The following is a 12,805-nucleotide window of genomic DNA, read 5'->3' as shown; positions in this document are numbered from 1 at the left end:
GACTCTAATAAAACATATATATAAAATTTCTCCCGATTAGTGTATGCCAAAAGAAATGCAAGGAGTTTCTGATCATGTACATAGATTACATGTTGTGACAGATTTATTTATTACCACATATGCTATGATATTCAGAGTGTAGAAAGAAAAAAAATATTTACCACTGTGAATTCTTAAGTGCTCTTTTAGGTGGTGTTTGTATTTGAAAGCTTTTCCACACTCAGTGCACTTGAATTTACGATTACACCCAGACTGCGTCACATGTCTCTGTAAGGAAGAATTGGTATTTTATTTGTAAAGCAAACATCTTTAGACTAAAGAACATCCAATCTGCTAAGAGTAACATTTTTTGTGAGCCTGATGATTGTTTTTGTTTCTTAAAGATCTCAAATCGTAGCAGTCACAAAAATCTAACTCTTGAAATTATTACCAAAAAGGATAGTGATAGTGGGGACAGAATTTGATACAGAAAAATATCAACTTTCTAATTTAAAGTATCAGAGTTCATCCTTTATTAAACAGTATTCAAAATTAGCAAAAATAAAGTAATATATACTTTCTAGGAACTTAGAGGTTAATTTGTTTGCACTCCAATTTATAAATATAGAAACTGTCCACAAATACTGAATAACCTGTGTAAAGCTCACGCACTCGATAGAACAAGGTCTTGAATAGAAGACAAGCTTTTTCCTGTACTTTATCCTGTCTCTTCCATTTGATATTTCCAAAATGTACTTTAATCTGATGATTAAAAAAATACCTCCATTTGTTTCAGCCAAATGTGGATTATTATAATAGCTTTCTGTCTGGTTTATCAAATTCCCATTTTTGTATATTTCAAATGTATTCTTCATACTTATATTAATCTTACAAAAACATTGCTTGAATTGAATTCTATTAACCCCTTCTCATAAACCTCTGAAGGATTCCCATTAACCCCTCAATAAAGATTCAGAGTCTACAGATTCCAAGATTATAGTCTCTGAGTTTCCAAGATGATTCTTCACCAGTTTTCTCTGACAAGTCCACCTCAGTCATTAGTGAGCCATAGTTTTTTGCATACATATTGCTCCTATCTCTTGTCTTTGGTTTACATGATTCTTTACTCCTTCACTGTGTTTTCACGTAATTCTGACTACTAAGATTCTACTCATCCTTTAATGGCTTAACTCAACTGCTGCTTCATGCTCTCCCAGCTGGAATATCCCTTCCTCGTCTTTTTTACAGGGAAGAAAGAGAATGCGTACTTATTCTCTATCAGGTCCTACTTCATCCAGACCCATGGCTTAGAATACCAAATATATGGTGACAGCTCCCAAATTTGTATCTCTAAACCTCTCTCCTGAACTCCAGACTCTTCTTTGATATTGCCAGCTGGAAGGTGATAGCATCTGAAACTTAGCATGATTAACACCAAACTCTTAATTTCCCTCCTGCAAACCAGCTCCTTCTCTAGTATTTCCTATCTCTGTGACTAGCTCCCTTATTTATTTGGTTATAGCTTAGGCCTTAAAAACTTTGGAATTATTCTTCATTACCTTCTTACTCAAGTACCCTCATCTATTCCATCAGCAAGCATGGAATATGAAGATATTCTGAAGCCAACAATCTTATCTGTCTGCCACCAAAACCTCTGGCTTTGATTATAGCAAAAGTCTCTAAATGTTCTCCCTGCTTCTGTTCTTGTCTCTCTTGATCTATCATCCAACAATCAGTGTTCCCTTAAAAATAAAAATTAAAAATTCCAGGATCCTTGACAGGCTTCCCCACTGCACTTTAAAATACAACCCAAAGTCTTTATCTTGGCTGACAGAAGGACCTATAATATTCAGCCCCCAATACCTCTCTGGCGTTACCTTTTTCTCTTTCACACTGGCCTCTGCTGTTCTCAGGGCGAGCCCGGCAGATTCTGGCCTCAAGGCTTTCTTCTGTTCTGTGGTTTCCTCTGACTGGAGTGCCCTTCCTCAGTATTCCATGACTGGCTCCTTCACTATATTCAGCTGTCCCATTCTCAGAAAAGTCTCCCTTTTCTGTGAAACCTAGCAGCTTTCATCACTTTCTATCCTCTTATCCTGCTGTATTTCCTCATAGTACCTACTTACCATTTTATTTCTGTTTGATATAATCTACTAATGTATGGTCCCTACTCTCAGGGACTTTCTTTTTCACTACTGTGCCTTTAACATCCAGAAGAGGCCCTCACACATAACAGAAAGGCAAATGTTTGTTGAATAAGTAAGTTAGGAAAACTTGAAAATACTTATTTGTTAGTCACAGTGTGATTCTCAAGGGCCAGCAAAATAGACATTCTACCTTTGAGTTCACTGCCTTGCAAACTAAATTGTTTCCAAGACCTTCTAGTTATATTTCCTCACATTACTGGTTCCCATATTTATCACAGCTCCTTCCTGACCTTATTCTGAGCCATGGTTTATATATAAAACCTACTATGTTTGCACCCACTGGAAAAATCATCACAGAATTGGTTTTCATGCTCATCAAAGATTTTAGAATTTGTTTTTAAAATGGCATCTTCTGCTTTCACCACCAGTTCAACCCGTCCTTTCCTTTCACGACGGCCCTTGGAGCAGAAGGAATATGGTGGCAGCAGCTGCAGGATGGGTCTGCTTTGTGAATGTCACGCGAGTAGGCTCTTTCCCAAGCCCTGTTGATACTATTGCCACGTCAGAGGTCTAAGGTATAAAACACACTCTTCTGCTGTGTGTCTCTGATAAGATTCATTAATAGGGGCACTTGGAAGCAGACGGTGTTTGTCTTCAGTAGTCCCTTCTCTGTATCAATTTTGTCCTTCTCTTGGAGCTCTCGCCTGTTTCAAGTGCTCCTCCATGGACTTAACCATTTACCTATAAAATCTTGGTTCTGTTCTCCCTCATTACCAACCTCCTCTTATCTTGTTATTTCGTAAGTACTGTTGCCAAAGTACTAAGGAGATAGGTTAACTCTGCTCAGTCAATTCTTTTTCTGTTACAAAATTTGTTTGGCCTAGCCATCACCTTAGCAAATGTTCTAACTTGTTTTCTATGGGATATGTGACACATATTAGGTACATCCATAGGGCAGAGTTCAGTTATGTAGAGATACATCATTCTGTGATGTAAAAACTGGAAATATGCCCTAACTCCAACATATACCCTCACAAACCCTGTGTGGTTGAACGTTTATTTAATTTTTAAAGTTAGAATTAAGGCAATATTAATTTGATTGTAGATACTTGATAGTTACCAGGACTTTGTTAAAGAAGAACAATTGGTAAAAGCTTTTTTGACTTTAATCCTAAATATAGAACCAGCAGTTTAAATGTAACTTATAGTTACAAAATAGTCTTAGTTTATACTTCTAAAAACTGAGGCACAGTAACATAGAAGTAAAATAAACCATATGAAAATTGAGTCTTCAGAATAAAAAAAAATCTAAACTTTAGATTTTTAGAGGCGGCAACTCCCTTTACTATGGGAAAAAAAAAAAACCCCACAGTAGCTTATACTGAGAATAAATAGTCACTGGTTCAAAGGTAATTAAATTTTTTTATTTGACTTTCTTGGCAATTTGGTTAGTATAATGTGGTTTATATAGTACTTATTTTTCCTACACTGAACATTTTAATAGAATGTAACAAAATCTTTTAAACTTGAAGAATTATCTGTTATGGCATAAGCAAAGTAATTATTAAATCAAGATGGAAAGGCTCTTACCTGAAAAAATTCTGAGTTACCTCTAAAATAATGTTTGTATGTGGTTTTTACTCTCAGGAATCAAATTCATAATCATTTTTACTTTTATAAGGCTGGAGACATAGTGCTGTTTTGTATACCCTTTTGACTTTTAAATATATTAAAATCTTTACCTTCCATTGAGGGCTGAGTTGTTAAAATCTGGAAAGTTAGTGAACTCTCAGTCATTGCACTTACTTGATCTCTTCCTGATTTATGTGATGTCATGTGACGTTCGAGTTGGGTTCTGTATGCAAAGGTGTAACTGCACAGGGAACAACTAAAGTTATCTTCATTCTTTTCATGACGATATTTAATGTGTTCTTTCAGAGAGGTAAAGCGTTTATAGCCTCTATCACAATATGGACAGGTGAGTAATTGTGAAAATGCATCTGGTGTTCCTGTAAAATAAAGATCATATATTTTAAACTGGAAACATTCAGAAATTATTACCAAAGTTTCCACTGAGTCCCTATGCTGTGTTCCAGATATTGTGCTACCCACTTTATATTTGATCCTCAAAACAATACAATTATACTCATCTCTATTTTATAAGAGACAGAACACTGATGCCCAGGAAGGTTAAACAACTTAAAAGTCACAGAGCCAGAAAATGATGAAAAGTAAGGATTCAAATACGGGCTGTTGACCTCCAAGACCCATCTTTTCCCCTAAACCATATTTCTTCCCTTTTGTCATATGATTAGCTAGAAAAGAAAACAAAAGTAAAACTAGAATGTAGGTTGCCTTTGTAAAATGTATATATATTAAAAGGGAATTGTGCTCTACAACAGAGTCTTTCTATTGGTAGCAATGGTATCATTATTTATTTAATGTTTATTCCTCTGATTTTGAAAATAAAACTACCAAGTCATTGTCCTCAGAGTAAATGGTATACAGACTATGTTTCCAAAAGTCCCTTGCAGGTAGGTGTGGCCATAGGACTAAATTCAGACCAAAAAGAATGTGTGTGAGGTGGGGGAGGAAAGACTGATGGGGGCCAGATCTAAGCGTGCTACATAATCACATCCCATGCATGACCCTGCTTGCAATTTCCCCTATTGAAAATCACTGGCAAATCTGCTCTATAACTGTATATGTATGAATATATATAGCTTTTAGAAAACAAAGGCATTCTGAATAAATTAGAGTTTACTGAATGAACTTTATTTTTACACTTGGAGCTGTCTAAACCTGACAATCCTAAAATGTAATATTTTGCCAATTATTATAATTTAAGAGTAGTTTTCCATATTGGACATTTCTTCAATGAAGTAAGTTACTAGGTGAAATCTTTTTGTAAATATCATCTCTGCTTTCATTCTGAATTCACTATGGAAAAACAAACCACCAAAGATAATTTCATAAAATTTCCAAGTTCTTTCTAAACATATACTATTTTTATTCAAGTCTATATAAATTAAGTGTCTTGCTCAAGGACCAGGCTGCAAATAATAGACTGAGCACCTAAATGCTAAATAGCTAGTCAAATTGTCACAAGAGGGGCTTGGGGCTTCAAGATGGCTGAATAGAGGTATCTGGTACTCACCTTCTCTACAAGGAAGAACCAAAATCAGTAGGTAATCACATTTCACATAGATGATCTAAGAAAGGACACTGGAATTCGACAGAAAAGTGACAGGAAACACCTCAAGTAAGGAAGAAGGAAGTGAGGCAACCTGCAAAGACTCTCTATAATGCAGGGAAAGAGTAAGTGAGAGATTCCCAGCGGTTCACATTCCCACCATGGACTCCTGCAGACCTAGCCATGGGAGAACCCCTTGACCACTGTAGGCTCTGAGACTAATACAGGGAGGTACCTGGAGACCACATGACAACACTGCTTCGAAGACAGAGCTTATGCTGGGTCTGTATACTCTCTGAGTTCTAAGTAGCTGCAGCACAGCACTATTTTGAAAGCCCAGCCCCCACCAGACTGCATCCTGTTCTGGGACCCAAAAGCCCTTGCATCTCCACATGCCTGGAGCCCCACTAACATACCCCACTTCACAACCACCACTGATGCTGGTTGCGGCTGCCAGGGCTGAAGTGTGAGCCTGTGGCAGTGACCATTATCATCCCTAGCAGAGTTGCTGCACATACTTTTACATGACCCAAGGACAGATTCCCCAACAGGTTGCTGTCACTGTGGGCTGCAAGCACTGGGGACAAAGTGCTAGCCACTGGCAGTGTCCCCAGTTTCCTTAGCAGCTGAGCTGCCACCGAATTTACTAAAAGGGCCCCACGGACAGGCTGTCCCATCCACAGCTGCTATGTGGGGTTAAAGCACACACTTTCCAGCTCCCTCTCTATAGCTGCTGCCACTGAGAGCAACCTTGCCCTCCCTAGTAGGAAGACCACAGTGTAACCACTGATGTCCTTACCTGAGCACTCTGCTGGTGGCCTGGTATCATCCTGCCCTTGCCATCATAGCCAGTGCCTACAAACACCACCAAGGGGCTTGAGGACAGGTCTATCTGGCCCAGCTTACCTCTTCCCCAGTTCCAGAGCATGCTACCCAGGGACATGGGGATCACCCAGCCCAGTCCAACACTGTCACCTGAACACTCCTCCTAGAGGCCTGAGGTTGGGTCCACCCAAACTGCTACTATCATATCACCACAGCTGGCACCATCCTGCATGCACAACCAGTAGGTCTGGGGACTGACCCACCCAGCCCATTGCAGTCACTGCAACACCAGTGTGAACCACTATGGAACCAGAGGGTTGTCCTGCCACTGTTACTGCTGTTGCCCAAGTGACATTCACTGCCCAGAAGCCCAAGAACCTGCCCAACTGCCCAGCTTACCAAGTCCACTACCAGCACCCAAGCAAACCACCTAGACCTGCTAAAACAAGATGTCAGTATGCCACCCTGTGGTCTAAGGACAGGTACTATAAGCCTGTTACTGCCACCACTAGGGCCCAAGGAATGGTCGACCTGGCATCCCTATCCCAGCTAAACCTCACCTCAGACTCCAGTAACAATTGCACCCTAAGACAATGAGGAAAGCACAGACCCTACTCACACTATTTATAACCAAAGATATCACACAAAAATTACACTACCATACTCACCCAGAATCAAAGCCACAGTGTCCTACCCAACCAACAGCATGGATATATCTTCAGAAAAAGTCCTCCCCCATGAAACCAAATCCAAAAAAAAACTAGAATAATTGACTATTATACCAGATGTATAGATATCAATGTAAGAACACAAGAAACATGAAAAAGGAAGGAAATATGACACCTCCAAAGAAATACAATAATTATCCAGCAACAGATTCCAATCAAAAATAAATTTATAAAATCCTGGAAAAAGATTCAAAATAATGATCTTTAAAAAGTGAAGTGAAATACAAGAAAACAAAGAAAAGCACACAAAGAAACCAGAAAAACAAATCAGGATATGAATGAGAAATGTACCAAATAGATAAGTATCATAAAAAAGAACTAAACAAATTCTGGAGCTGAAGAATTCATTGAATGAAAGACAAAACATATCTGAAATCTTCGGCAATATACTAGGTAAAACAAAAGAAAGAATTTTAGAACTTGAAGTCAGGTCTTTTAAAATAACCTAGTCAGAGAAAAAAGAAGAAAAAACAATGAACAAAGCCTGCATGGCATATAATATAAAGTAACCACATATTTGACTTTTGATGCAAAGAGGAAAGAAAAGGGACAGAAAAGAAGGCAAAGAGGGAAGAAAAGGGATACAAAACATATTTAACGAAACAATAGTGAGAAACTTCCCAAGCCAAGCAAAGGATTTAGACATCCAGATAGAGAAAAGCTCAGCGAACCCCAGACAGATTCAATTCAAAAAGATCTTCTCAATGCCAGCCAAGAATATTATACCCAGCAAAATTATACTTCATAAATCAAAGAGAAATAAGGTCATTCCTAAACAAAAGTAAAAGCTGAGAGAATTCATAACCACTAGATTGGCCCTATAAGAAATGTTTAAATTTTATCCCTGGAAGTGACAGAAAAATCTCTACCATCATGAAAATATAAAACCTACTGCTATAGCAAGTACAAATAAGAGAGTCAAAGAACTCAAATGTTATAACTACAGAAAACTACTAAATCACAATAATAATCAGTAAAAAATAAAGGAACAAATGATATACAAAACAACCAGAAATTCATAAATAAAATGACAGGAATAGGCTCTAACATATCAATAATAACTTAAATGGATTAAACTTTCCACTTAAAAGCTACAGATTTCTTGAATGGATAAAAACTATGACCCAGCTATGTGCTGCCTACAGGAAATTCATCTCACCTATAAAGATACACATAGATAGAAAGTAAAGGGATAGAAAAAGATGTCCACACAAATGGAAACCACAGTGAGCAGGAATAGCTATAAGTAGATGAGACAGGGTTTAAGTCAAAAACAGTAAAAGGAGACAAAGAAGGTCATTACATAATGACAAAGGAATCAATTCAGTAAGAGGACATAACAGTTCTTAACATATATGCACCTAACACTGGAGTACCTGGTTATATAAAGGAAATATTAGACCTAAAGGGAGACTCTAATACAATAATAGGGACTTCAGCACCCCTATCAGCATTAGACAGATCATGTAGAAAGACACTTAACAAAGAAACACTGAATTTAAACTGCATTTTAGACCAAATGGACCTGAGACATTTACAGAACATTTTATCCAACTACTAAAGGATACATATTCTTCTCATCAGCACTTAGAACATACATTAGGATAGACTATATGTTGGCACACATGACAAGGCTCAAGAAATTTTAAAAAATCAAAATCATACCAAGTTGCTTTTGGACCACAATGCAATAAAACTAGATTTTAATAATAAGAGGAACTTTGGAAATGGTACACACACATGAAAATTAAACAACATGCCTCTGAATTACCACTGGGTCAAGAAAGAAAGTAAGCAGGAAATTTAAAAAATTCTTTAAATGAAAATTAAAATCAAAACAGAATATACCAACATCTGTGAAATACAGCAAAAGCACTACTAAGAGGAAGTATATAGCAATAAATACCTACATCAAAAAATGGAAACATTTCAAATAAATAATCTAACAATGTGCCTCAAGGAACTAGAAAAGAACAAAGCAAACCCTAAATTAGTAGAAGGAAAGAAATAATAATCAGAACGAAATAAATGGAGACTAAAAAAATACGACAAAGAACAAAACAAAAGTTAGGTTTTTGAAAAGGTAACCAAACTGATAAACCACTAGCTAGGCTAAGAAAAGAACAGAGAAGGTACAAATAAAAAATAGAAGAGTTAAAACTAATACCACAGAAATACAAAAGAGACAATTATGAACAACTGTACATGAAAAAACTAAAAAACATAGAGGATATGGATAAGTTCCTGGACACAGACAGCCTACCAAGATTAAATTAGAAGGAAATAGAAAACCTGAACAGACCAATAATGAATAATGAGACTGAATCCATAATAAATATCTCCCAACAAAGTGAAGTCCAGGATGGGAGGGGTTTATTGCTGAATTCTACCAAACTATCAAAAAAGAACTAATATTAGTTCTCTTCAAACTATTCCAAAAAATTAAAGAGGAGGGAATTCTCCCTAATTCATTCTATAAGTCCAGCACTATCTTAATACCAAAACCAGAGAAAGATGAAGCAAAAAATGGAAAACTATCCAGGTCAATATCCCTGATGAATATAGACACAAAATCCTCAACAACTATTAGCAAACTAAACCTAACAGCGCATCAAAAAGATAAGGTACTATGATCAAATGGGATTTATCCCAGGGATGCAAGGATGGTTCACCTCCACATACTAAAAGCCATATATGACAAAACCACAGCTAATACTACATGGAACAAGCTGACAGACTTCCTTCTAAGAAGCATAACCAGAAAAGGATTTCCACGCCTTCACCACTCCTATTCAACATAGTATTGGAAGTCCTAGCCAGAGCAATTGAGCAATTAAAGAAATAAAAGGCATCCAATTTGGAAAAAAAGTCAAATAGTCTTTCTTTGCATATTATATGATCTAATATTTAGAAAAACTTAAAGACAAGAACAAAAAACTCTTAGATCTGCTAATTAAATTCAAAGTTGCAGGATACAAAAGCAACATAAAAAATCAGCAGTGTTTCCATACACCAATAATGAACTACACGAGAAATAAATCAAGCAGTCCATCTCATTTGTAGTAGCTACAAAAAAGTAAAATACCTAGGGACAAATTTACCCAAGAAGATAAAAGACTGCTGTAAGAGAAACTACAAAACATTGATGAAAGAAGATACAAGTAAATGGAAAGACATCCCATGCTCGTGAAGCAAAAGAATTAGCATCATTTTAAATGATCATATTGCCAGTACAGATTCATTGCAATCCCTATCAAAATATCAGTGGCATTTTTCACAGAAGTAGAAAAAATCCTAAAATTTTTATGGAACCACAAAAGCCCAATATGGCCAAAGCAATCCTGAGCTAAAAGAACAAAGCTGGAGACACTGTAATACCTGACTTCAAAATATAATACAAGGCTATGGTATCCAAAACAGCATGGCATTGGTATAAAGGACATATAGACCAGTAGAAGAGAATAGAGAACTCAGAATTAAATCCACATTATTAACAGCCATTTGATTTTTGACAAAGGCACCAAAAACATACACTGGGAAAAGGAAACACTCTTCAATAAATGGTGCTGGGAAAACTGAGTATTAATATGCGAAGAATGAAACTGGACCCCTATCTCTCACCACATACAAAAATCAACTCAAGATACATTAAAGATTTAAGATACAACACCATAAAACTACTAGAAGAAAATACAGAAAACACTTCAGGACATTGGTGTAGGCAAAGATTTTATTGCCAAGACCTCCAAAGCACATGCAACAAAAACAAAAATAGACAAATGGGACTATATTAAGCTAAAAAGCTTTTGTATAGAAAAGGAAACAACAGCGTGAATATCTGCAAACTACTCATCTGACAAGGGACTAATATGCAGAATATACAAACTACTCAACAGATTTAAAAAAACCCCAAATAATCCTAATGAAAAGTGGGCAAAGGACACGAATAAACATTTCCCAAAATAAGACATCTAAATGGCCAACAGATATATGAAGAAATGCTCACCATCACTAATCATTAGAGAAATGCAAATCAAAAGTACAATAATGTATCATTTCGTCTCAGTTAGAATTGCTATAAAAAGTAATGAATGATGGTGAAGATGGTGAACATTGTTGTTAGGAATGAAAATTAGGACAGCCACTGTGAAAAACAGTATGAAGATTTCTGGGGTCTATTGGGGGGAAAAGGGGAGGGCCAGCGGCGGGTGGGGGAGCTGGGGAGGGATAGCCTGGGGAAAAATGACAAATGTGGGTGAAGGGGAGAAAGGAAGCAAAACACACTGCCATGTGTGTACCTATGCAACTGTCTTGCACGTTCTGCACATGTACCCCCAAACCTACAATGCAATAAAAAATTTAAAAAAAAATTAGGACAGCCACTGTGAAAAACAGTATGAAGATTTCTCAAAAAAAAAAAAAAAAAAAACCAACAAAACACACTTAGAACTATTATATGATCCAGCAATTCCACTACTAGGTATTTATCCAAAGGAAGTTGGTATATCAAAGAGATGCCTGGATCCCCATGCTTATTACATTACTATTCACAATAGCGAAGATTGGGAATCAACCTCAGTGTCTATCAATGGATAAATGGATGAAAAAAATGTGGCATATACACATAATTGAATACTATTTGGTTACGAAAAGGAATATGTAAACAAATGCTGATATGACAGAATACTTCAAAATATTTTATTAGCATTTAATTAAATTACATTAAATATCTGCAAGTAGTAAGTTTTAACTACTTATTCTATAATCCAAGTGTTTACTAATTTAGAATTCGATTTTACTATGTGGACCTGATGAACTTTAAAAGATTTAACCTTTATTAGATATATATAATGGATCACTTCTTTAGGTTTCATTGTTTCCTTTTGGTGATGTTACTTCAAAGCCTTTTGTCCCATAAAAATTTTTATATAGATATATACATATATTTAAATTTTCTATTTCCCTTTCATTTATTTGATAACCTAGTTTCTTCTGGTGAAACAACAGTTTTTTCCTCCAAAACTGTAACACAGCCTATTTCTTCTCAGGAGAGTCTGAACACATTTTTATTGTATTTTTCACACTTTGTACACTGACTATTCATAACAGAGTGGACTAAGGCAGATTCAGAAAAACCACTGTCTCCAAATTAGTATGTTCTGGTTTAAAGCAGACAACCATATTTTTATTTGCTAAAAAAATAGTGGAAAAGAATCAAAGGTCAGTAAGTTACTCTAGTTTTCACTCTACTGCCTACTGCCATGTAAGTAAATGGAAATTGATGTCCAGACACTGTTCTAAGCATTTCACAGGTAGTGGCATTATTACAATACATGAGCAGCTAATGATTTATTACTGTGTTGTCATCATAGTGTTCCATTGATAAAACAGATTACTCTCTATAGGCACCTGTAGCAAAATTTTTGGGTCTCAAAAATGTTCCCTATAGTAGAGCAGGTTCCCATAGTAGAATGGAAGAAATAATAATCCTTTAAAGAGGGAAAGAAACACAACTGTTAAGCTCCATTTACCATTTTCATCATGACCACTGGCTTCTGGTGTGCCCTGCCTCTGGTCCTCTTCAGGTGCCTCAGGAAAAATGACAGCAGTGTCTTGTTGTTGTAGAAACTCTTCAACATTAGGATCATGGTTTTGCTCATTTTCTGCATCTGACTCGCATTCATCATCTTTTACTAAAAGAAATGCATACTTTTAAGGAAGCAATCTCACTACTAAGTTGTTACAAAGGTTTTCTAAATAAGAAATTGTCTTGAGAGAACATGCGATTGTTCTTGAATCTGTATAAAATATTTCTTGAAAATTAAAAATGAATTCCAGTATTTCATTATAATCTATTAAGATACCTCTTTGCTTTGTAAGTTTAAACATGTTATGTCTGAAATTCTCACAATATCCCTTTCAAATGTTAAAGTCAT

At 36.2% G+C, this 12,805-nt stretch overlaps 1 protein-coding gene and 1 long non-coding RNA gene across 50 annotated transcripts in view; one reads left to right on the top strand and one right to left on the bottom strand.

Annotated features, from left to right (window-relative positions):
• The window catches only part of ZEB1 (zinc finger E-box binding homeobox 1), a 215,100-nt gene that overhangs the window by 14,578 nt on the left and 187,717 nt on the right, over positions 1-12,805 (bottom strand). For all 49 annotated transcript variants that reach the window (XM_078329810.1, XM_078329816.1, XM_078329820.1 and 46 more), the window contains 3 exons: positions 12,401-12,562; positions 3,930-4,132; positions 162-267 (listed from right to left, as the gene is read on the bottom strand). In XM_078329810.1, coding sequence (XP_078185936.1) covers positions 162-267; positions 3,930-3,959 — 136 coding nt within the window. In that variant the 5' untranslated portion in view covers positions 3,960-4,132; positions 12,401-12,562. The remainder of the gene's footprint in view (positions 1-161; positions 268-3,929; positions 4,133-12,400; positions 12,563-12,805) is intronic.
• The window catches only part of LOC128932561 (uncharacterized), a 124,338-nt gene that overhangs the window by 76,553 nt on the left and 34,980 nt on the right, over positions 1-12,805 (top strand). The window lies entirely within an intron of this gene.

The sequence above is a fragment of the Callithrix jacchus genome, chromosome 7 (assembly GCF_049354715.1).
Source record: "Callithrix jacchus isolate 240 chromosome 7, calJac240_pri, whole genome shotgun sequence".
In the NCBI taxonomy this organism is placed as follows: Eukaryota; Metazoa; Chordata; class Mammalia; order Primates; family Cebidae; genus Callithrix; species Callithrix jacchus.
The sequence above is the reverse complement of the archived record's forward strand: the minus strand, read 5'-3'. Positions and strand labels throughout refer to the sequence as shown.